The 26047-nt window shown below is 46.7% G+C and overlaps 1 protein-coding gene across 12 annotated transcripts in view; it reads right to left on the bottom strand.

Moving 5' to 3' along the window:
• RAVER2 (ribonucleoprotein, PTB binding 2) overlaps positions 1-24020 on the bottom strand; it is a 46406-nt gene extending 22386 nt beyond the window's left edge. For 2 of the 12 annotated variants that reach the window (XM_064147415.1, XM_064147421.1), the window contains exons 1-4: positions 23373-24017; positions 8087-8153; positions 5676-6145; positions 1029-1220 (exon numbers count right to left, since the gene is read on the bottom strand). In XM_064147415.1, coding sequence (XP_064003485.1) covers positions 1029-1220; positions 5676-6145; positions 8087-8153; positions 23373-23552 — 909 coding nt within the window. In that variant the 5' untranslated portion in view covers positions 23553-24017. Of the gene's footprint in view, positions 1-1028; positions 1221-5675; positions 6146-8086; positions 8154-23372 lie in introns of all 12 variants that reach the window. The other 10 variants (XM_064147422.1, XM_064147418.1, XM_064147414.1 and 7 more) reach the window with 9 other exon arrangements.
• Between the last annotated feature and the right edge of the window lie 2027 nt (positions 24021-26047).

Below are 26047 nucleotides of genomic sequence, written 5' to 3'. Positions count from 1 at the left end.
GAGAGAGGCGCTGTTGAGAAGAACACCACAGACTGTCTCTTAACTCATCTCTCTTCTAAAGCTGTGGGCTAAAGCTAGTGGAAATAATGAGACTGTTCTGCTTTTCCTTTTGAGACAGCTTCATGTAACACTGATCACATCCAATTTGCTAGGAAATAATCTGATAAAGACACATGGGTGCAAAAAGCTTTCTTCTGCATCAACCACAAAACTAAACTGTTTTTCTTACCTTGAGATTTATCTTAAACCTGACAAATTCTTGTCTATGTTCAGCCAAGTTTTAACCTTGCCAAATGACTCCACTTCCAGTTATTTTTGGTTTGAACTGGAATAATTTAGCTTACAAAATCCTACATTTATTAACACCCCAGGGCTATGTCAGTATAATCTTGTCATGTCCTATGCCCATATTTTACCCTTGTCCCTTATAGTAAATGCAAGGACAATTGGGAGTTGGAATCACAAAACAGTTTGGGTTGGAAGGCACTTTAAAGATGATTTGCCTTAGGCAGAGACACCTCCCCTTTTACCAGGTTGCCCAAGGTCCCAACCAATCTGGCTTCGAACATTTTCAGGCTTGGAGCCTCCACAACTTCTCTGGGCAACTTGTTCCAGTGCCTCACCAGCCTCAAGGTGAAGGGCCTCCGAGGAGGAGAATTCAGCTGTCCAGGTAAGAATAAGGCTAACACTTCTAAAAGCTTGGCTTCTCTTCACAGAATTCCAGCATGGTGGGGGTTGGAAGGGATCTCTGGAAATTATCTAGTCCAACCCCCCTGCTAAAGCAGGGGCACCTACAGCAGGTTGCTCAGAATCACAATAGTTAGGTAGGTTTGGAATCTCCCCAGAGAAGGAGACTCCAGGACCAATCCGGGCAGCCTGCTCCAGGGTATCACCACTCTCACACCAAAGAAGCTTCTCACATTTACAACTTCTTGTCCTAAAGCAAAGCAGCAGAATCCCTCTGACCCTACTCAGGCTGCTCAGGATGTTTCAAACTTGTTCTGAAAACAGCTTTGCAAGTTTCTTACCATCCTCTGTGCTGCTATGAGTGCTGCTAAGGTGCTTCTGCCCGGTGCTCCTGGAGCACAGTAGGAGACGTGGACTCTCTTTCCTCTGATGGCTGTGCCGTCGGTGGCTTCCTGCACCTCCTCAGCCTGCTCTGCAGTTTCATACTCAACCACCGCAAAGTCACCGATACAACTGTCTTCATCCTGAGCAAACTGAAACAACATTTCCCAACAGACTGAACAGAATGCAGAACTTCAGGGACTGCCTTGCAGTATTTTCAGCTTTTCCTTGCAAAACACTCTGCAAACAGCTGACATTCTGCCTTGGGATCCACAAAAATCAGTATCTTTCTTTCTCAGACTTGCTAGCTGAGTATCACATCACGGAATCCCAGCATGGTGGGGGTTGGGAGGGACCTCTGGAGTTCATTCAGCCCAACTGCCCTTCTAAAGCAGGGTCACCCACAGCAGATGGCCCAGAACTGCAATGCCCAGATGGGTTTTCAAAGTATGCAGAGAGGAGACTCCATAAACTCCCTGTGAGCCTGCTCCATTGCTCCACCACTCTCACAGGAGGAAAGTTTGCTTATGTATTTAGGGGGAACTTCTTGTGTTCTATTTTGTGCCTCTTGTCCTGCTGCTGAGCACCACTGAAATGAGTTTGGCCCCATCTTCTCAGCCACAACTCTGGGGGTTACTCCTCCCCAGGTGCAGGACCCTACACTTGTCCTACTTTGAACTTCAAGAGGTTCTTCTCTGCCCAACTCTCCTGGTCTTACTGAACAGCAGCACAGCCTGACACCGTGTCAGCCACTCCTCACAGCCCCGTATCATCAGCAAAGTGTCCAAGAGAACACTTCACCCCTTCATCCAGGTGCCTGCTGAAGGTGCTGCACAAGACTGGAGCCTGTACAAACCCCTGGGGAACAGCACAAGCTACAGGATGTCTGGCATGCATGCTCGACTTGAATCCCCACCTCAGGCACCTTCAAGTTCATGGAGAACCTGAGCTACCAAATACATTCAGAACAAAGAAGGAATGAGAAGGAAGCTGCAAATGCAGCTGTAGGCTATAATAATTTGAATTTTCTTTTGCAGGATAGGAATTATAAACTCATTATTGTTCAGCTCTTAAGCCTGTAATAATGAAAATGACATTCATCAGGCTAGATGGCAGCTGTTGAAACATCTAACAATGCAAATTCCATGGATATATACCGCCTTTTAGGAGACTATGAAGGCTGTGGTCATATTTAATGCCAAGAGAAGATGCCAGACTGATCAATCAAGCAGACTGGAAACAGGCTTATGTGTCAAACAATGCCCTGGCCTTTGTCTGCAGAGTTTTATAGCAGAATGAGCAGATTTAAATCAAACAACAACAAAAAGGGGGAAAAAAGGGGGTTAGAAGGGAGGGAATAAAGCTCAGGCAAAAAATCTCCAGTCCTAAAATGAACAGAAATGATATACTGATATGAGCTCTGATGGGGAAGGGAGGAAATCTCCACTAGGTTTCACTGCATAAAACAACTTATCCCAAACTCTCAGGTCCCACAAACTTACACTAACAACTGAAAAACAAGCCTCAAAGATTGTGAAGAAAAAAAGAGGGTGGTTGGGTCATTAATATCCCTGTTAAAAACTGGTCATGGGAAGTGCTCTCCGGAACTCACATCTTTTTGATATATGACATAGAGACATAGATGTGTATATGTCATCTGTGTGTGTGTGTCTGTGTGCACAGACACACTGCATTTTATTCTGACACTGGTTGAGCTGGTAAGAATCTGATGTACTTGTGATAAAAACAGTTTGCAGCTATGGAATGCATTGTAGCTTCAGCACAGAATCCCAGTGTGGTGGGGGTTGGAACACACCTCTGGAGATCATCCAGTTCAACCCCACTGCTAGAGCAGGGACACCCAAAGCAGCTTGCCCAGCATCACAATGGTCAGGTGAGGTTGGAATCTCTCCAGACAAGGAGGTTCCACAACCTCTCCAGGCAGCCTGCTCCAGGACTCCAGCACCCTCATAACAAAGAGTTTTCTCCTCCTGTTCAGATGGAACTTCCTAGGTTCCAGTTTGAGCCTGCTGGCTGTTGTCCTGTTGCTGGGCACCACTTACAAGAGTCTGGCCTCATCCTCTTGTCCCTTACCCTTTATATCTTGCTGAGCACTGATCAGATCCCCTGTCAGGCTGCTCTTATCCAGGCTCAACAGCCCCAGGGCTCTCAGTTTTCCCTCCTCGCAGAGATTCTCCAGGCCACTCTGCATCTTCACAGTCTCTATTGGAGTCTCTCTACAAGTTCCCTGTCTCTCTGGAACTGGAGAACCCAGAACTGGACCCAGTAATCCAGATGTGGTCTGAGTAGGACAGAAGAGATGGGGGGGAGAATGTCCTTCAATCTGCTGGTCACACTCTTCTTAACACAGACCAGGAGGCCACTGGCCTTCTTGGCTACAAGGGCACATTGCTGGCTCATGGTGAGCTTGATGCCCACCAGCAGTCCCAGTTCTTTCTCCTCAACCCCTCACCCATACCGCTGGAGAGTAATCTGTACTGAAGTATTCTGGAGAGCTTTAGAAGAACCAGAGATGATGGGTTTTGCTCAGGGAGGAAAGCCAGAGTGTATGAACACCACCAGTGCAACAGTTTAGATGATGGAGAACACACATGTATGTGTAGCTGTATTTTTTCAGACTAGATCTCAGGAAGAAATGTTTTACACTGAGGGTGGTGAGACTCTGGCCATGTTTCCCAGAGTGATGATAGATGCCCCATCCCTGGAAGCATTCCAGGTCAGGTTATTTGGGCCTCTGAGCAACCTGCTCTAGTTGCAGATGTCCCTGCTGACCAGAGGAGGGTTGGACTACTCAACCTTTCAAGGTCTCTTCCAACCCAAACCATTCTATGATTTTGTGATTTAAGAAGGAGGGCAAAGGCCAATTTTTAAGTGCCTCTGACTGTCTGGTAGAATGCTATTAATGAAGAGCATCTTTATCAGAGTTTGTTGTTCTTCAAACCTCAGGTTTTAAAGCTTGCTGAAAAACGACTGGGGGAGCTGATAACAGCCTCTAGATTATGACAGCTGGAAACATCCCTGAACTAAAGACTTTAAAAGATAAATCTGTTTAGCTAATTAAACAAAAGACTGCGCAAGTAACTTGATTACAGCACTTAATACCTTCTTACAGGAAGAAAATGACTGGGAGCAAAGGCTCTCCTAGTCATCAGTGAGGTGAAGCTGCAGGCAGATACATTCAACTAAGGAAACTGGCACAAGTGCAAAATCACAAGTTTTGGAAGTTTCTGGAAAGAGCTGTTTCCAATTTATCCATCTGCTGGTAGATTTGGATCAAGTAAGTGTAAGGATGTAGTTTAGTCAGCTGCAAATTCCTGAAGCTCCAAAAGAGGACTAGGGAAAACGTCAGGGACTGCAGGTGGTCAGGCTAGACAGCCTGATGGACCTTCCGGTCTTAGATGCTGAGAATCTCTGAGGCTTATCCCTGAAGCTAATCTCTGAGCAGCCTTCTAAGGTACTTGAGAGAAAAACAAAACCCAAACCCAGTAACAACAACAAAGCCACCACCACACAAACTAAACCAAGTAAAACCAAACCCAACAACTGAAATCAAACCCAACTGTGTGATGTAAACACAGGCTTTCTCTCTAGTGCCTCTGTATGGTCTGCACCACTACTATGAGCAACACTTTATTCGTGGTCATGGTCACAAGTCATGACGACGAGAAGAAAACCTTCACACTTGCAAAGGCTTTTAAGGATCTACCTCATTTCAACTACACTATCACCTAGAAAGGTTGGACCAGGTGATTCTTGGGGTCCATTCCAACATGGTATTCTGTGAGTCTCTGGTACCTCTTCTGTACCTGCAAGCTTTCCAAATGATCTATCCCTTCTGTCACTGACAAGCTCAACCCACTTGAAGATCCAAGCCTACACCTTCTTCAGTTAGAGAAAAAAACACTTTAAGTATTTGCAGAGGTTTCTAAAATATATTCATTAAAAACATAGGATTATAGATTGGTTTGGCTTGGAAGGAATCTTTAAAGGCCATCTAGCCCAACGCCCTGTGGTCAGCAGGGGCATCTGCAGCTAGAGAAGGCTGCTCAGAGCCCCAAACAACCTGACCTGGAATGGTTCTGGGGATGGTATTCTACCACCTCTCTGGGCAATGTGGGCTGGTTTCTCACCACCCTCAGTGTAAAAGATTTCTTCCTCAGCTGCAGTATAATATACATAGAGGTGCAGCATTACAGATATGTTCTCCATGATCTAAACTGTTGCACTGATGGTGTTCATACACTCTGGCTTTCCTCACTGAGCAATAAACCCATCATCAATGCTCCCTTTAAAAGCTCTCTAAAATCAATTCCAGTAAGATATATGAGGAGGGGATGTCTTCTAAGCATTTTACTGGCATTTCATGAGAGTGGTCTCCTGCAGATGTCCTAGATGACATCAACTACTCACTTCAAACTCATACGAGGAAAAGCATCTGTACCACAGCACATATTGCAATGCAGATGCATAAGCACTCACTAGTTAAATGGATAATAAAAGGATAAGGCAACAAACAGTAAAGATGCAAATACAGAGCCACTTAAATCATGGTCATGACCTTCCAAAAGACACAAAACCCAACATACCTGACAGAAAACAGGTTTATACTTCAGTGAGAAAGCTTGGAGCAGATCTTTTGAGTCGGCGTGGTCTTTTTGTAATTTATCTACACAAAGGCACTTGGAGTGAATAAGATTTGTGGTCAGCTGGTTCACATCCATCCACTGTGCAAAGAGAGTGCTCTCCTCTAACTGTTTCCCCAGAAGTTCCAGTCTGGCCTTGGCAGCAGAGTCCTTCTTCATATATTCCACAAAGCCATAGCCCTTGGAGTGGCCAGTAACCTCGTTGTAGACCAAAAAACACCTCTCGACGTTGCCATAGGCACGCACGAGTTCTTCAAACTCTTCCAGCGTCAAGGAAACAGGCAAATTGGTGATGCAAAGCAAAGCATCTGTTGGTTGGAGCTGCACAGATATTTCCTTCCCCCGAAGAGAATACTGGTGGAACTTCTGAATGGCATTTTGAGCTTGCTCTCCATTTAACAGAGTGACGAAGGCTGCAAGAGAGCAGAACAAGTGACACCACCTATGGCCGCTCCTCCCCAGCTACAGAGGTAATGACCACATCTCTCCCTGCCCCCAGAACCTACCAGTGTAAGTCACAGGACAAACAAGAGCTTAGGATATACCCTTGTGCTAGTTTGAAGCAGGCTAGAATGTTTTGGTGAGAGAAAGTAGATAATTGGCTATGAAAGGAAAACAATGGTGATGTCTCCTTCCCTCAGAGTCTTGCTGAAGAAGAATGTAAACATTAGATAACACTTTTGCCATTTTGTCTTCACTTTTCTGGCTGGCTTGGATGGAGCTGCATCTCCCTAACCTCACTGCCACTAACCTTGCTTCTTAACCTCTTGGCTGAACCTCTTTTCTTCCTTAAGACTGGGGTAAGGTTGAGAGGGGCAGGGGGAAGATGCAGGGGTGGTTGAGAGCCCCTCCTGGGGACTCAGGTCATCTGGGAAGGGAGTTGTGTTTCTGTATTACTTTTAACTTGTATATTTCTGTATATACTGTAAATAACTGCTTGTATATTGTGCTAGCTGTAAATAAATAGCTTCATTTATATTCCCAGAGCCCATCTGAGTTAGCTGGGGTACCTTCTAAAGTGTGGGGGGGTGGGTAACAGCCAAACCACCACATATTTTTATTTGGCACCCAACGTGGGGAGGTGCAATAGATAGAGAGATGCTGTAATATGTACATGAAATTTTGGCATTATCAACTGGATGTCACAAGGAATCCCCTCAAAGAGTGACCACAGAAGCACAGACACAACCTCACCACTTGTAATATCATCAGTTTGGGAAATAGAAAGGAAAGGAGGCTGGGGGGAGACTTTCTGGCTCTCTCAACTCTGCAAGGAGGTTGGAGCCAGATGAGTGTTGGTATCTTCTCCCTAGCAACAAGTGACAGGACAACAGGAACAAGTGATGGGCATTCAACCGCTTTCCTGGGCAGCTGACTCCAGTTTTTGAGAGTCCCTTCAGTGGATAAGTTTCTTCTAATGTCCAACCTAAACCTCCCCTGGGGCAACCTGAAGCCATTTCCCCTCATCCTATCACTTGTTTCTAGGGAGAAGATCCAACATTCACCTGGCTCAAACCCCCTTTTGAAGCAGTTGTAGAGAGAGAGAAGGTCTCCTCTGAGCCTTGTCTTCCTTCTGGCTCTAATTTTACTCTCCAGTATCCTGAGATTGTGTCACACATTTCTCTAACAATGATATTCTCAAAGAGTTGCACACAAGATGTAAACACCTTCTATACTTACACCTCTAAGTAGCTTATCACTATCTAAAGGGCAGGGTGTGAAGAAACACCATCATCCTCATGAAATTCTGACAGAAATCTATCACAGCTACAGCATTAAGATTTCATCCTGCAAACCAAGGTTTTCTCAGGACACAGCCCAGGATGTGGGAGCTACTGTGATCCAGAAGGACAGGAACATGATGTAGGAGAGGAATGACCCACACTTGGGGCAGCACAGCTGAAAAGCTGTCTGATGGAAAAGGACCTGGGGATGTTCACAGAATGCAGCAGGTGGGACAGGACCCTTAAAGGTCATCTTATCCAACCCTCCTGTACTGAGCTGGGACATCTCCAACTAGATCAGTTGCTCAAGTTTGGCTTTGAACCTCTCCAGGGATGGGGACAGAAACTGGCAACTGGTCAAGCACTGGTCAACAACTGGCTGAAGATGAGCTAGCGTATGCCCAACGGCATCTTGGCTTCGTCCCACAGAGACCAAGCTATGTGACAGCATCTATTGCTCTGCCTCTCAGTCCAAGTCCTGGATTTGTCTCATTTAGCTTCTTTGTTGTTGCAAACCACATAGCTGACTTCTTCACTCAGGAAGCTTTCAGTCATCACGGCAGATGATGTTCCTCACTAGTTACACCAAGGAACTAAAACATATGACAGTGCAAGATTTCAAATTCTTACCTGTTCTTTTATTTCTGTCCACATAGCAATATTTGATTTCATAATCTTTAAATAAGTCATGGATTTCCTGAAAGAGAAAAGTACAAGTAACCTCAGATAAATCACCAGATACAAAAAAAACCCAACCAAAACCCAAACAACTTTCCCAATAAACAAAATCTTACCGTGGAAACGCCATCAAATATTTGGTTTTAAAGACAGCTGATTGCACTACTGCAGCAGTGGTTTATTCTCATATAAAAAAATGCCCCACTGAGTTTGATTAATTTTTCATTATATAAAGTCACATAAGCACAATGGGGTGTCCTGCTGAGTGGCTTCTGATAAAGATGGGTAACATCACAGCTCATTAAACACCAACTCCAAGTTCTCTGAAGCACAGCTAACACAGTTAAAACACCACACAGACAAGAAATACTGGCACCATCACATCATGCAGTCTACTGAGGGCAGACAATGCTGCCATAAGGTGAAATGCAACAGTTGCTTTACATGCCTCTAACTGCTCAGGTTCACTTTAGCAGATTTTCACTCTTAATAATGAATATTCTTTCAACCAGCAGATAACTGTGCCCAGAATACCCTCTGGAAAGTATCCTCTATCAATTACTGCACAGATGCTCAACGAAGAATTCATCCCGAGAGTATTGTCTGCTCCCACTAATTAATGGGGAGAGCACAGGGGTGGGTTAGGAGCAAGTGGGAAAGCTGTGTACCAGTTTGCTGCAGCTAGAGCAAGGTGCATGCAGGTGCCCCACAAAGAACATGAACATGATTGGTTCAGTGGTGAGAACACAGAAGTGAACATTAATCAACCCCCAGAAGAAACCAAAGTGGTAACCTGGATATACAAAATCGGAGAATCATTTCAGTTGGCGAAGACCTTTATCAAATCCAACCATGACCCAACTCAACCAAGGCTGGAGCTAAATCGTGTCCCTCAGCATCACATCTCTGTGTCTTTTAAACAGCTCCAGAGATAAGCATTCAACCACCTCCCTGGACAGCTCATCCCACTGTTTGAGAACCCTTTCAGTGAAGACCTTTCCTCTAATTTCCAACCTAAACCTGCCCTGGGGCAACTTGAGGCCATTTCTTCTCATCCTATCACTTGTAACTAGGGAGAAGATACCAATGGTCACCTGGCTCCAAACTCATTTCAGAGAGCTGAAGAGATCAAGGTGTCCCCCTGAGCCTTCTCTTCCCCAGAAGGAGAAGAGGAGAGAATATGTATCCTTTTATTTGGCTAAGTCCCATACATGACAATGAAAAACCAATGAGTAAGCAAAATAATCAATCAACTTTATCTGAATCAAAAAATGGTGGGGGTTGGAAGGGGCTTCTAGAGATCACCCAGTCCAACCCCCTGCTAAAGTAGGGGCACCCACAGCAGCTTGCCCAGCATCACAATATCCAGATGGGTTATGGAATCTCTCCAGAGGAGGAGACTCCACAACCTTTCCAGGCAGCCTGCTGCAGGGCTCCAGCACCCTCACGACAAAGAAGTTCCTATTTATGTTTAGGTGGAACCTCCTGGTTTCTGGGCTGTGCCTCTTGCCCCTTGTCCTGTCACTGGGCACCATTGACAAGAGTCTGACCCCATCCTCATGGTCCCTGCCCTTCAGCAGGCAACTTCCAGAAGTGCAGCCTATTTGCCAGTTTGCTAACCCAATATACAGCCCAGAGGTTAATTGGGTTCTCCATGAGTGGTGTCAGGTGCATGGCTTTTAGTCAAGCGAGCAGCAATCTCTGGTTTCAGTAGTTAACAGCTGTCAAATACTGCATTAATAAAATATGGCAGCACTTCACAAGCTACCAGCACCCTCTGATCAGAAGTGATAAAGATGTGGTTTCTGAAAAGCAAAATATACCAGGCACAATTCAAAGATTCAAGCCAGGAAGGCAATTGGAGAGTTGGCATCCCACTAAGAAGAATGGTGGCATCCCACTAAGAACAACAGTGCTTCCTTCTGAGTCACAAGAGACTGAGAAGACACCTTCTGCAGTTTTGTACAGCTCACCTATATCTTATTCAGAGAATGGTTCAGGTTGAAAGAAACCCTAATGATCACCTAGTTCCAACCCCCCTGCCACGGGCAGGGACACCTTCCTCTAGACCAGGGTGCATCCAACCTGGCCTTGAACACCTCCATGGAGGAGGCATCGATGACCTTCCTGGGCAACCTGTCCCAGCATCTCACCACCCTCACCGTAACAACTTTCTTCCTAATCTCCAGTCTAAATCTCCCCTCCTCAAGCTTAAAGCCATGGCCTCTCCTCCTGGCACTGAAGACTTTAAAAACCCCCATAATTTCTGTTCCACTCACAACAAGGAGGACACATTTAACTTTCTTCTTCCTCTATTATTTTACTGAACATTTTAGATGATGATGAAGTAGCAGGAAATATTTGTAACAGCTATCAATACTCTTTTGAAAGTCATCTGTGAATCAGATGAGTCCATGTGATTTCCCAGTAACTGCCTGGAAGTTTAACTGAGAGGGAAAATAACTGAATTGAACATATGGTGCTGAGGGACATGGTTTAGCACCAGACCTGGTAGAGTTAATGGTTGCACTTGATGATCTTAGGAGTCTTTTCCAACCAGAACAATTCTATGATTCTGTATCTTCCTGGGATAATTAAGAGATCTCACATAAAAAAAAAAAAAGAGAACACGAGGAAGATGTAAAATAAAAACCTAATTTAAACAAAGTTTAGTAAAGATCACCACAGAATCACAGAATGGCAGAGGTTACAGGGGACTTCTGGAGATCATCCAGTCCAACTCAACTGCCAAAGCAGGAACACATCCAAATAGGTCTTGACAGTCTCTAGAGGAGACTCCACAGCCTCTCTAGGAAGCCTGATCCAGGGCTCCTTCATCTTTACAGTAAAGTTTCTCCTTATGCTGAGGTGGAAATTCCTGTATTCCAGTTTGCATCCCTTGCCCCCAAAACACCACTATAAAGAGCCTGGCCCTTTCTTCTTGATGCACACTCTTCAGATATTTACAAACATTCATAACATCCCCTCTCAGACTGCTCTTTTCCAGGCTAAATGGCCCCAGGTCTCTCAGCCTTTTCTCACCAGACATGTTCCAGCCCCTTCATTGTCCTCACAATCCTCCATTTGACACTCTCTAGTACATCTCTGTCCCCCTTAAACTGGGGACACCTGTACTGGACATAAAATTCCAGGTCTCACCAGGGCAGAGCACAGGGAAGGAAAACCTCCCTTGATTTGCTGGTCACACTTTTCTCAACGCACCCCAGGAGACCATCACCCTTCTTGGCCACAAAGGCACATTGCTGTCCCATGGACAACTTCTTGTCCACGAGGAATCCAAAGTTCTTCTCCACAGGAGCTGCTGTCCAACAGGTCAACCCCTAACCTGTACTAGTGCAGGAAGATGCTCACGCCAAGTTGGGAAAGACCCACATTTCATAACTCTGCCAGGTTTGTTCAACAGGCTCTTCTAGGAGGGGGCTGCTTCTTATGCTTGCATGGTCCCCATGGCAGGGCTGAAACCTTTACCTGTGGAACTGAGTTTCTGCAGCATTTCAGTTAAAGTATCTTCCATATAATTGTGAAAATTAAAACTAGACCAGGCCATGCTGACTCTGAAGCAAATGTGTACTCCTTCAAATGAAACAGATCTGTAAGGGTCTGGGTACATCAGACTACATACAATTCTTGGTATTTTCAGAACTACTAAGCTGGCTTCTGAACTCAGGCACTTCTCTGAACTTCAACATATTTCAACACTTTGGTCTGCCAGAAAAGAGCAAACTCTACCACCACTGTAATATCATTAACAGGTTCTATTCCTAGCAGCTCAAGCAGAACTGTCACAAGAATGCTTTACCCATGGCTCCCAACCAGGTTCTGCTGAGCACCACCAACATTGTGCAACAGCAGTGTGTGGAGCTGTCTCCTTGGTGTGAGCAGATACCCACCATTTGGGCCAGGATCGAGTGTTATGCTCTGGGAGGAGAAGCAGATCCTCTAAGTCAGGTACATTCCCTGCTGTGGCAAGGAATGTAAGCAGAGGGCTGTCTCCCTCAGCACAGCAGAAACAAACAGCTGCGCTTTGCTGCCTGCTCCCCAGCTCCCAGCCCCCTGCTGGCTCACACACTCGGGGAGCCTGGCCACTGCACCCCAGCCCAGCTGCAACAGACCACTCACCGTGTCAGGACCCACTACACACCACTGCAAACACCCATGCAAGAGCTACCTGCCCATGCCCTGTGACAAGAAAACCCTTTGCCTTCCCTGGGTCAGCTTTGACTCAGCTGGGAGAGAAAAGTGACACAGCTGATGCCATCTCCTATCACAGCAGGGAAGGGATCCTGTCCCTCTGGCTCTGCTGAGACTCACCTGCAGTGCTGGGTCCAATCCTGGAGTTCTCAGTACAGGAGAGACTGTTGGAGTGGGGCCAGGGGGGACCACAGCAATGATGGGAGGGCTGGAAGCCCTCTGCTGTGAGGGCAGGCTGGGAGAGTTGGGGGTTGTTCAGCCTGGTGACCTTTCAGGACTTAATGGGGCTGATCAGAACACTGGAGATGGGCTCTTAAGCAAGGTCTGTTGTGAAGGACAAGGGATGATGGTTTGAACCTGTGATGGTTTGGGTGTTACCCGCCCCCCCCAGCACTTAAGAAAATCACCCAGGCTAGACTCAGTCGCTGTAAATTAAAGAATGAAGCTTATATTTACAGCTTAGCACAAGATACAAGCAGCTATTTACAGTATATACAGCTATACACAGAGATATGCAAGTTAAACAGGAATACAGAAACACAACAGCCCTCCCAGAAACCAGAGTCCCCAGGAGGGGCTCCCAACCACCCTTCCACCTTCTTCCCACCCCTCTACTTTACCCCAGACTTTGCCTTACATTCAAGGTGAGTTTGGACAGTTGGCTAGGGGGGTTAGGAAGCAGACAGATTAGTCACACGGACAGCAAGTTAGGTCAGAGAGAGAAGTGCAGCCCAAAAGCCCAGAGAGTAAACTCTGTGTTATCTATGTTTGTGTTCTTGTTCTTATACATCTCAGCAAGCCTATGAGTGAAGTAGACATTACCATTGTTTCCTTTTCACAGCCTATAATCTAATTCTTCTCACCAAAGCATTCTAGCTAGCTTCAGACTAGCACTAAACTATAAGAGGGAGATTTAGACTAGATCTAAGATGAAATTTTGCACACTGATAGCGGTAAGCCAGACTGGTCCTGGTTGCCCAGAGAGGTAGTGGATCCCTGAAACCATTGCAGGTCAGGGTGTCTGGGGCCCTGGGCAACCTCCTGCAGCTGCAGATGTCCCCGTTGAGGGGGGTTGACTAGATGACCTTTAAACGTCCTCTCCAACCTAAGCAATTCTATGACAGTTTTAGCAAAGCAGTAGGAATGAACCCAATGTCAGCACCACACACAAGCTGTGGCTGCCATCCCTAGTGCCACCACTTTGCCCACATATCCAAGCTGTCTGTTGACCAAGGCTGGCCACTCTTGGCTTTTTTTCCATACAACATTTACAAACCTTCTCCTAAAGGATTTTTCCCTCTTTTAGAAATGATTTAGCTTACTAGTCCAAAAAAGGTGACTGCTGATCACAGCAATCATATGGAGTCTAATTAAAACAACACCACCCACTGGCATGAAGGTCTACCTGCCACGAGTGCCCAGCACTCAACATCAGGCTAGATTCTGACTATGAAAACTGGCAGACACACGGCAAGTCATGGTTCCCACCAAGTTTCAACTAGTTGTACTACAAATACTCTTTGTAGTGGTACCTATCTTGGCCTGTCATTACTGAACTCCTTGGATAACTCCTAGTGGGCTTCTGAGTCAGATGTAAAATTCAACACCAGCTCTTGGGCACTGAGGTGTCTTTGTACCTGGGCAAGGACCTGGCCAGGCAGCTCCTGGGGAACACAGCCCTGGCCAAAGCCAGGATGCTATGTACCACAGAAACGCAGAGGGGGAAAGAGCTTGCTCTGAGTAGCAGTTGCCTAAACACGTGGGCCGTGCCAGCAGCTCTAACTAAACATCTTAGTACAGAAATGTAACCAGTTATGCTAAGCTACTACACAGCCTCTTAAACCTTCAACATTCTTACAAGCAGACTCTGAAAGCTGATTAAAAACATCAGGAAAAATAAAAATCCTAACTAGAAAATAATCAGTTCCACTTTAAAAACAGCAGAAAAAAAATAAACCCAATTATATTAAATGGAATGTAAGAGAAATCACTGGGAAAGACAATCTGAATATACTTCTAAAGAGAAGTTATTATTTACTACTGTAAGAACAGTGATCTTGCAATACCTGAGTTCTTAGTATCATAGAATCATTTTGGTTGGAAGAGATCTTTAAGAACATTGAGCATAACCATGAACCCAGCAATCCCAGGTCACCCCATCTACATTGCCTTTCAATCCCTCCAGGGATGGGGACTCTACCACTGCCCTGGGCAGCCTCTTCCAGGGCTTGACAACCCTTTGTGGGAAGAAATTATGCCTCATGTTTCTGGCCAGTTCTGTCTTGTCTCAGGTGGAAAAACTGGCAACATAAGGTTTTACCACATACTATCAATTTACAATTTTAATCTCTCAGATGGAAAGAATTCCTTCCTTTGAGGGGCTCTGTCTAGAAGCTTCATCACTCCCATTGTGCTAAATACAAACAAGGAAGGGGTCATTAACAGGCACATTTTCTCTTCATACCCAGGATCTCATAGTGCAAGAAAAGAAATACAGCAGAAGTCAAAAAGATGGTTTGTATTGGAAGAGACCTTAAAGACCATCTATTTCCAAACCCCTGCCATGGACAGGGACACCTTCCACTAGATGGAGTTGCTCAAGGCATCATCCAATGTGGCCTTGAACACCTCCAGGTAGAGGGCATCCATGACCTGCCCTGGGCAACCTGTTCCAGTGTCTCACCACCCTCACTAGAAATAATTTCTTCCTAATATCCAGTCTAATTTTCCCCTTTTCCAGATTACATTCTTTCCCACTCCTCCTATCACTGTGAGCCCCTGTAAAAAGTACCTTCCCAGTGTAGGTCCTTTCAGGTACTGAAAGGCTGCCATAAGGTCTTCCTGGAGCCTTCTTAGCCATCACCTGGAATACACAATGTGTATAGTCTACAGCACCCTAACCCCAAGTAGTTTTCTCTCTCTAGATGTAAAACTGACTTGTGTTATTCTGGCAACAAAAAATATTTACTAGATCTAATGGTGCCTGCTCAGATTTCTACAGTAAGCTTTGGTGGTGTTTCCAATACAAACACTGTACAAGCCTGGTCTGTAACTTGGCTCTTGGGAAGTAGCTGAAGGTCTACACTAACTGCCTGAACTGGTAATAAGCAAGAGAATATGGACAAGGGTTAAATAACGACCTGTTACTGAGGGAAAATCTGAGAGTGTTGGAGAGTAAGAAGTGGAGAATACAGCACCCACAAGAGGGATGGAGAACAAAGCACAAGGAACAATGTGAAGGGCAATTTTAAACAGGTCTTGTCTACTGATGACCACAGAGGTAGGAGGTCCTCAAATTTTCACCAGCTGGGCATCAAATAATGCCAGATAAATCTTTCCTTGCTCCTAACAAATAAGATTTTAGACTATATAACGTTCTCTTCTCAGGACATGGTGCAATGGGCACAGTGGTCTTAGGCTGAAGATCCTAAAGGCCTCTTCCAACTGAAACAAGTCTATGAGTGTTTGACAAATTCTCAAGTTCTTTTTTTTACCATTGCATTAAAGGAAGCTCTCAGATGAGCAATGGCTGTAAGATCAGGTTTAAGATGTATAGCTCATGTCCACTTGCCCAGGCAGAGAGCACTGAGGTGTACCTGAAAGGTTTTGCTCAGCACATTCCCTCTTCACTTCCATCAACAGACACAAACTACGAAACGTGAAATAAAACTGGCCTGTAAATTGCCTTCAGGGTGAGCCTCTGGCTTGAGAATTGACTCATTTTTCTAAGCTCACACTTTCCAAAGTTAAGTAAGAAAATGTTAAGATATAAGAATAAGTTTCTCAATGCCCTTATAATGGATGTGGGATGAAAACCATGTTTCTCTGATCTTACAGGGATGTATTGGTAAGAGGAACACTATGAGACTGGAAATTGATTTCATCATCCTGAGTATACTGGGCTGTATGCAAGCTATATGAAAGATGAAAAAATCCACAGAAGAGGTAACATGAGAGAGCAGGAGCACAAAGCAAAAGAAAAGCAATAAAGGAAACCAAAAAGCACGCACATCCTAAGGCATGACAGCTCCTCACTCTCCAGCAAGTATGTCTTTCATGTTCAGTCAGTGTGACAGAGGACTAACTGAAACACAAAGGCCCCTTCTACTTAAACGTCTGGCATACAACAGATGGGGAGAAAGCACTTCCTCAAATCATCACAGTTCATTAAAGGCTTTCCATCAAAAAGGAACAAGGAAAAATTGTGGCTAATCCAAGGAGAAAGAAAGAAAAGCAACCAACACACAAGCCCCCCAGAAATAGCATCATGGTAAGTAGCCATTTGTCTCCTGATGGGGAACAGGCCCTAGTGTTAAAAAAATGGATGGGTACATCAGGTCCCAGAAGACAAAATGAATCCCTGCCCTGGGTGGACTGCACCAGTTTCTTACCAACACCCAAATGTTTCATCTTTCGTTAGATTCTGTCATGCCAAAGAAGAAGTGCAGGGCACTAAAATAATTAATCAGCCCTATTTTAGCTCATGTCCTACATTAAAGTAGAGCATCCCTTCTGTAAGACTGATTTTCTGGCCTCAGATGTCAAGAAGAAAAGCAGAAATGTGAGGGCAATATGGTGGCATTTCATCGAGCACAAAGAAAGCTGCTTGAAAGCACAGGTTTCTCCCACATCACAGGCTCCTTGGCTGCAGAGAGGGGAATCCACAAGCAAACAGCCCTTGTGGGTCAGCTCATCTGAGCTGTGAAGAGTGGAGATTTTACTGCACATTTTGGTAATGATTAGCAAGGAAGATAAGCACAGAATCATCATTTACATTGGGAAAGGCCTTTAGGATCATCAAGTCCAACCATTATCTAACTCTACCAAGTTTAAACCACATGCCTCAGCACCACTTCTTGGCATTCTCCAGGAATGGGAATTCAGCCACCTCCTTGGGCAGCCTGTTTCAGTCTTTGAGAACCCTTTCAGTGAAGGTTCTTCTGATGTCAAATCTAAACCTTCCCCGGCACAACTTGAGGATGTTTCTTCTTGTCCTATCACTTGCTACTTGGAAGAACAGACCACAGCCCACCTAGGTCCAACCTCCTTTCAGGGAGTTGTAGAGACCCAGGAGGTCTCCCCTCAGCCTCCTTTTCTCCAGGCTGAACGACTCCAGCTTCCTCAGCTGCTCCCACCAGACCTGTTCTCCAGACCCATCACCAGCTTTGCTCCCATTCCCTGAATACACTCCAGCACTTCAATGTCCTCCTAGTAGTGACATCCTCCTAGTAGTGACAGTAGGGCAACCCAAGGTTTATTCTTCCTGGGTAGAAACTGGTATGTCATGGTACCAGACTGCTGATTTCATCTCAGTTATGAGCCCCTGCTCCCATGGAAGTTAATCAGACAGTAACAGTGAAAAAACAATGACCTGGGGCAATCAAACCAAATTCTTCTAATCTGTGTGGGTAATTACAAAGGCAAAACAAACTGTATGGCTGTCTTGCCATACAATACTCTAGCAAAATAAAACTTCCTGTCTAGCACTGTATAACTTCACTCACACTGGTCATGCCCACGTTCTTGGCATGTCCTTAGCAGTCGAGGAGAGAAGAGGTTATTGTTTCCTTCCCTCTCTCTGCCCAGAGAAGTCCTCCTGCCTCTCAGAGCACTCGCTGCAGCTCTCAGGACCTTCAATTCATGATACATGCCTTTGAACACTCACTTCATAGAGCATGACTCTAAGTCCATCTTACAGAGTGCTGCACTTGGTGGAGAGAGAAACCAGTAACCCTAAAGAGCTTGCACAAGTGACTCCAGGTGACATTGTTAGTACCTACGGAACCCAGAAAGCAACGGGAATTTCAGCCCCTTTACCTGATACAGAAGACAGCTGGATAGATTTGACAGAGGGTGAGTAGATGGAATCTTGTAGAGTAATAGGTTAGACTTGGTGACCCTGAAGGTCTTTTCCAACCTGGATGTTTTTGTGATTCTATGAAAGGGATTACCTGATTGACCAGAGATGACAGCTCAGGCAGATGTACCCACACAAGGCAATCACAAGAGATGTCCAACCAAGGCAGTGCTATTTCATTGCCAAGCACAGACCAGAACAAAAGGAATGACTACAACCAAGCTTACCTTTAAATCTCTGTCTTCATTTAGTCAGTTGCTCTGTCACTCAGTGCCCACCCCCACCCCAGGAAGGGAAATCAGGAGAAGGAAAGGAGACCCACGGTTTGAAATGGAAAGAGATTTAATAAAATTATCATTAAAAAAATCCCAAACGAATATTAATACTAATAGCAACTACACAAGGTTATACTCAGCTCACACAGTGTTTGCAAGCTGCTCCCAGCAGCGATGTCAAGCACTGTGAGCATCACAGCTCCAACAAAAACATGCTCACAGCACACAGGAAACTGGCCTCCAGAGCAGGATGATGGGCAAGCCCTTCCAGGGAAGGTGGCTATCAGGAGGAAAGGCTGTCCCCAGTAAACTTTCTAATTTAGAGTGAGTTTGATGTTTATGTTATAGAATACTTCTGTTGGCCAGTCTGAGTCAGCTGCTCCAGCTTTAGCATCTGGCTGACTCAAAACTGCTGAAGACTGATCACTGTGGAGACCTGCACATAACATGGCCAGCCACAAATGAAAACAAAGTTGTCCTACCAGCTCTTCTCTTACTAAATCAGGTATTGCAGTCTTCTCTAAAAGCTCTCCTGTGCAGAGATTAATTCTATGATTCTAGCCCAGGGAAACTAGGACAGCCTCCTTGCAAAGATTCTTGACACAACCATTAGTCTTAACCACAGTGCTGTATCAGAGGGATATTAATGCTAACAAGAACAGACCCGAAAGCTGTTATTTTTCAAGAAGACTGTCACCAATGAGACAATCTCGCCTGTCTGACTGTAAAACATCACGTATCACTGCTCTGATGGGACTCCTTGGATCCTGCCTATGGCCCTGCATCCTCATGAAGCCAAACAATTACCATTCTGGGAAGATCAGGTGACACTTCCCTGCTTTTGCAAGAAGAATTACAAGTTAGAGGAGTTTGTTGTCCACAGGCTGCAAGAAGAGAGAAGATCATTGCTTTAGAGAGCACACTCTTTATCTAAAGACTGAAATGCACGTTGTTGGTGCAAGCAGTGAAACTCCATGGAGGAACAAGGCAAGCTGTGACCCTCCATGCAGCCTGGTCCACACTTGGTACTGAATTCTCCTTTCAAGGAGAATCTCACTTCAACATCTGAAGTATATTCAGAATAAGACCTAAGGGTCCTGTATTCTCAGTGCACGGTGTGTTACCAGACCACAGCTCACCCAGAGCTTTAAAGCAAGAAGATCAGATGGAGAGGAGACAGGAGTTGAATCCGGTGAGCTGTTTTACTCACAACACTGAGCCAGCCAACAGGAACCCGAGCAGTAACAAGTGTGTTTGTATCTAATTTTACAGGCTCAGCAATCTAAGATGTAACAAATATGTATCTGCATCAATGGGGCCTCATCTCAAGACCTGAAGAGGTGACAGCAACAGCTTATGCCCATTTTTAGGTGATTATCTTGCCACACATTTGCTAACACGCACAGCTCAGGCACTGTGCTGAAGAATCAGATGAGGATGAATATGGGAAACTATCTGGCAGTGCTGGAAGACTTCATGGGGACAGGTCAGTACAAAACCATTTGACTTGCCAAATGAAAAATAAATGGAGACTCTGCCTTCAAGAACAGTAAAGTGTTTACCAGTGTTTTGTCACAAAAATACCTTTCTCCAAGTCTGTAGTAAGAGAACTGCTTGAAGAAATTGCTCTGAAGACCAATACAAGAAGAAGCTTCTTTAAGACTTCCTTTGTTCCCCCTTTGGATTAGTTTCATGCTGACACACAACAAAAAAAGAGCTCATAAGGGAACGATGACTTACTTGGCATGATGGACTGCAAAGTGCTTTCTTTGGGCCATCCTTCCTCCTGAAAACAGGCTCTGGATTTCCTCAAGAACACAGATGTTGCCAAAGGCCTTTCAAGAGAAATACTACTTGCCAAGATTCAAAGGTGGGCAACCTTTGCCCCTTAACAGCCACGCTGCACCTGAAGTACCGAACACTTCTGACACTTAAAGTTCTCTCTGTTTGGTTTCTAAGACTACAAACCTGTGGAACTCTTGTTTCTGGTTCAGAAACTTGATAGCTACGGCACATTTTTCTATGGCTGTAAGAGCAATTTACTTATTTATTTAATTCCCTTTAACACAGGTGGAACTCCAAAGGTAACAGAAGATCTCAAGTGCAATAATAAATTTCAAAAGTTAATATATAGCTACAATTGACAGAGGAAAATTTCATTACCTAATTTCATATGGGGGGAAAAAAAAAAGGAGTTCTGTACTCATTTTGGAGATGATGGACCTTCAGACAAAACTGCACATCTCCATCAGTCTACACAAGATTGTTGCTTGATGACTGGTTTGGTAAATCCTGGCCTCACTCTTCACATAATACCAATACCTCAATGACTACAGATTAATAATTACATTTAAGAAAGCCTGATCTGGAAAAAAAATGCTGTGCTTTAACAATGTTAATCTCCTTCCTGATGGGGAGCAAGTTGGCCAGGTTAACAGTAATTTATGTGATTCTACTTGGCCAGCCAAGCACCTGAAGAAGAAACAGGCAGATGAAACACCTCTACATGGTGTTTACTAAAGGTGTTAATTTGAAATTTACAGACTCACAGAACTGTTTTTGTTAGACCTTTAAGATCACCAAGTCCAACCATCAATCCAAACACTACCAGGACTACCACTGAACAACATCCCTTAGCACCACATCTACATGGCGTTTATATAGCTCCAGGGATGGGGATTCAACCATTTCCCTGGGCAGTCTGGGCCAGGCCTTGACTACCCTTTCAGTAAAGAAAGTTTTTCTTAGGTCCAACCTAAACTTCCCTTGGTGTAACCTGGGATAATTTCCTCTTGTTCGATCATGTGTTCCTTGGGAGAAGAGACTGATCCCCAGCTCACTCCAACTTCCTTTCAAAGTGGTTGTAGAGAGCCAGAAGGTCTCCCCTGAGCCTCCTTTTCCCCAGGCTGAACAACCCCAGTTCCCTCAGCTGCTCCTCAATTACAAATGTTACGTTTCATGGTAATTTCTGGAAATGCCCAACAGCCAAATGCACAGGTATACTTAACATGTCTGACCACAAACACACTTCTCCTTTCCAAAAGTGCTCCAGGATAGAAACTTCCCCTCCGCAACTCTTCTTAGCTGGCCTTTACGTGCCAACATTAATTCCTCAATGATGTTCAAAACTAAAAGGCATCTTCTGACTGAAACCATATTTCAGGATCTGCACATGGTAAAACTGTTCTATCCTAGGAACAGGTGAAGATCAGAGCCTTACATAGAGAATCAGGCATCTTAGTCGTACTTTCACATCCTGAAAACAAAATGGCAAACTTCCAAAGGGTGTGGCTGCCAAGGTGGACCTTCAGGCTAGTGTTTTTCCCCGTAGCACTCTCGGTCTGACCAAGCAACACCAAATTTATTGGCTTCCAGGGAGGCGAGATGTGCTTTGTGAATTCTTCGAGTACCTGCTGTATCCAACAAGCAACACAGCTGCTGGAGTGTCAGACAAAGTGATCCCGTTGTGGCTATCCACAGCAAGCACCTTGTGACACTCCAGTAAGCTGTCTCTGTCAACACAGTCACGCGTGATGGCTTCTTCAACAGGGGACGGAAGACTAGTAGGGGTTACCAACTTGTGAATTTGCTATTGATTAGGTCACTAGGCTGCTATAAATAGAGGTGAGGCTCTGCTCACCCAGGACGACAGCAAAACTGTCAGCTCGAAAACTCTTTGACAACCTACAGACACACTACTGCCTGGCCAAACAGATTGAAAGGCACCACAGACAGGAGAACAAAGGCACCAAGAAGCACCGTGGCAAGCAGGCTGGGCACTCCGGGTCCAATTACACCGATGGCTGAAAGATTCACTCTAAAATGAATGGGGCCTTTTTACAGGAGTCATGGAGAAACCCATTATCTTCACGGGCTGCACTCACCCACAGGTAACAACTGCCTGTGCCTTAGAAAGAGAGGGGAAGAGACACAAGGAGAGCTTTAGAACAAAAAAACATAAGTACAGCTTCTTCTACTTGTGCATCACGATGTGATCTTCTGGAGCTGGCAGCGATCTGGGGAAGTGCCTAGGCAACTAAATCACCTCAGAATGTGACTCAGGTGCATTAGGTTTAAGAGTTCACTGATCTTCTCCTACGTTTTGCACTAATTTGAGTGGAATTTTCCTAAACCACCCTAAGATTGTGGAAAATCGCTTTCACTGACGACGCACTGCTCACCCCAGGAGTAAAACATCAACCCAGGACTGGAGCTTTTAGCTTTGCTCTAACAGAGAATTTGGAAGTGCTGCAGGGCTGTAAAGGCACTCGGCCTGTCTTCTGGGCACAGCGAGGACACAGGTGCCACCTCTCCAGCACGGCTAACGAGCCACACACCGGCGCAGCTTCGCTCCAGGTGCCGTCACACAAGTGCGATTAGCGCACTCGTTAGCCTGGCTGCTTTGCACACCTTGATGAACAACGCCACTGCCCCTCACGGAGCCCCGGGTTCGCTCTAGGGCGAGGGCTGCTCCCTCACACCCTGGGGCCGGGGCCCGGCCCCGGGTCCGGCTCCAACCGGCGTGCACGCAGCTACTGCCGAGCTCGGCGTCGTTCCCCGCGGGTAAGGGCGGCACCTCCCGCCGCGGGGAAGACGAACCGGAGCTGCTCTCCGCGGGCACCGCGCTACCGGCGGTAACAAAGCCAAAGAAGGCGCCGGGAAGAGAAACCCGAGCCGAGCCGCGGGAGAGAGGAAGGGAACAGAAGCTGCAGCCCACGAACTCCCGCGGGTACGAGGGCAAACACTGGCCGCCGGGCAGCCCCTCACCTCCCTGGGAAGCGGCTCCTCAGTGGCACAGCGAGCTCCCACCCCGGCCCCCGGGGCACGGCCCGCCCGAGGCGCCGGCGGGATCGCGCCACGCCGCCGGCCGGCGGAGGAGAGGCGGCGGCCGTACCTGGCTGCTGCTCTCGGCCGGCAGGTTCCTCAGCAGGATCTTGCGCCTGTTGCTCAGCTCCCGGCGGGTGCTCGCCAATCGCTTCGCCACCTCCTCGGGGTCCAGCGGCGGCAGCGGCTGCCGAGCCCCCCGCGGTCGCTCCGCGGGCAGCTCGGCTCCGCGCTCGGCTGCTGCCGCCATCTTGCAGAGCGCCCGGGCGAGCGGGGGGGAGCCGCGGCGGTGGGCGGGCAGGCGGCGGGGAAGCCGCGGGGCACGGCACGGCGGGGCCCGGGGAACCACGCCAGGCGCCGCCGCGCTGCCCGCCCCCGGCCCGCCCCGAACGCCCTCTCGCTGGCCCTTGCCGGGGAGGATGAAGGCTGCGGAAGCGGCAAGCTGCGGAACCTCTTGAGAGAGCAGCGGGCTCGGCCTCCACTCCCGGCCTCGCAGAGGCTCCCCGGCCCGGTGCCGCACAAAGGGGCACGAATCCAAGAGGAGAAGGACGGCGGAGGGGAGCGGAGGAAACTGGAGCGGAGATGGGTGGTGCCTGTAACGGCCGCTGGCTGCGAACCGCCGCGGGGGTGTGGGGCTCACGGGGGCCACAGGGACGGTTTCATCCCCCCAGGAGCGTGTTTCCAGGCAGGGTTTAGGGAAGGGCTTGAGCACTGCTGCCACTCACGCCCCTTCCCCAGAGTCACTTCGCAGAAGCGTTTAGATTGGAAAAGACCTCTGAAGTCATGAGTCCAACCACCAAACCATGTCCCTCAGCACCACATCTGCACTGGCTCCAAAGCCCCTCCAGGGACTCCGCTACTGCCCTGGGTGCCTGGTCCAGTGCTCGACAATCCTTTTGGGGAAGAAATTGTTCAAGTCCAGCATAAACCTCCTGTGGTAAAGCCTGAGGCCCACCTCCTCTTGTCCTATCACTTGTTACTTGGGAGACCAATCCCCCCACACCTGGATCCGGCCCCCTTTTAGGAGCTGTGGAGAGCAATGAGACGCTTCAGCAGCTTTGTTGCCCTTCTCGGGACACTGGAGGGGCTGAAGCAGGTCCATTTTGGAGTGAGTGGCCTAAAACTGAACCAAATACTCAAGGTGTGGCATCACCAGTGCCCAGTACGGGACAATCCCTGCCCTGCTCCTGCTGGCCCCACTATTGCTGATCCAGGCCAGGATGCTGGTGGCCTTCTTGGCAGCCTGGGCACGCACTGGCTCATCCCCAGCCACTTTCCAGCCACACTTCCCCAAGTCTGGAGCTTTGTCTGGGGTCCTTCTGACTGAATGCAGGACCCAGCACTAGGCCTTTGTTGAACCACATCCCATCGGCTTCAGCCCAGCGATCACAGCCTACTTCCCCTCAATGCTTTGACACCTTCCATTGGCATATATCCATCTGGAGAGCCTGAAATGCTGAATGACAACAGAAGTTAAGCCACATCCTGAACAAACCCAAATGCTCCACCAGAGGTTAGCAGCCACTGTGGCCCAAGGTGAGCTCGTTCTGATCTGATTCTTCATCAGGAGCACACCCATGGGTACACCACCACCTGGGTGCTGCGCTTGTGACAGAACTCATCCGCCGTGAAATGTTGGACAGGCAGGCACAGGGCTCCCAAGTGTCACACCAAGGAAAGGCATGAGGCATACGGGTAGAAGAAAAGTATTTCTGGGAGTCACTATAAAAGAAATGTTCCCTTCTGTGGAGGCTTTGACTGTAAAAACGTTTTTCACCCTGATGCTCAGCGCTTCCTTTGAAAAAAAAAATAGGTCATTCTCCTGGAAAATTCATTTCTCCTTAGCATAGTTACTTGCAATGTCATTTACAGCTGGGTTAAATTTAGCTCTTAACGTGGTCATCATTGCTATAAATGAATGAAGAATCATTTAAAATATTTGTATCCATTTTAGACGCGAACAAAGAACAGGCAGAAGGGAATCCAAACCTGACAAATAGTCTGAAAAGGGAAACTGGAAACACACTTTGATTTGAATTGGGTAGATGTGACTGAGTTCTTATCAAGGAAATTAGTTCTGGATGATAATTCCTGGCTGGATTCAAAGGGCACTTTAGAGACAGGATTAGCAGTTAGTGAAAACATCCCACAGCAAGTAACAGCAGTGTTTGTAGAAACTGCTTTAGTCCAAACCCAAGATAGAAGGTTAAGACTACAAAGACTCTTGGACTTCATTACTTCTGAAATGATTTCCTACAAGAAAGCTGAGGAAGGATGTTTCACAAAGGCTTGTAGTGATAGGATGAGGAATGGATTGAAGCTGGAAGAGGGGAGGTTGAGACTGGAGATTAGGAAGAAGTTCTTTACAGTGAGGGTGGTGAGACACTGGAAGAGGTTGTCCAGCGAGACTGTGGATGCTCCCTCCCTGGAGGTGTTCAAGGCCAGGTTGGATGAGACCTTGAGCGACCTGGTCTAGTGGAAGATGTCCCTGCCTATGGTCTATGGCAGGGAGGGTGCAACTAGATGATCTTTAAGGTCCTTTCCAACCTAACCCATTCTGTGATTCTGGGAAATTAATCTTAAAACTACTGAGCCAACAATAACCAAAGTACTTTTTGTTCTTTTTGCTGCAGCCTGCTGTAGCTGAGGGGTTGGACTGGATGATCTCCACAGGTCCCTCCCAACACCCACCATGCTGGGATCAAGTGATTCCACACTTGTATCAGTGCATTAGACAGGCAGTTC

The sequence above is a fragment of the Pogoniulus pusillus genome, chromosome 8 (genome assembly GCF_015220805.1).
Source record: "Pogoniulus pusillus isolate bPogPus1 chromosome 8, bPogPus1.pri, whole genome shotgun sequence".
NCBI lineage: Eukaryota > Metazoa > Chordata > Aves > Piciformes > Lybiidae > Pogoniulus > Pogoniulus pusillus.
This window is presented reverse-complemented; position numbering and strand designations above follow the sequence as displayed.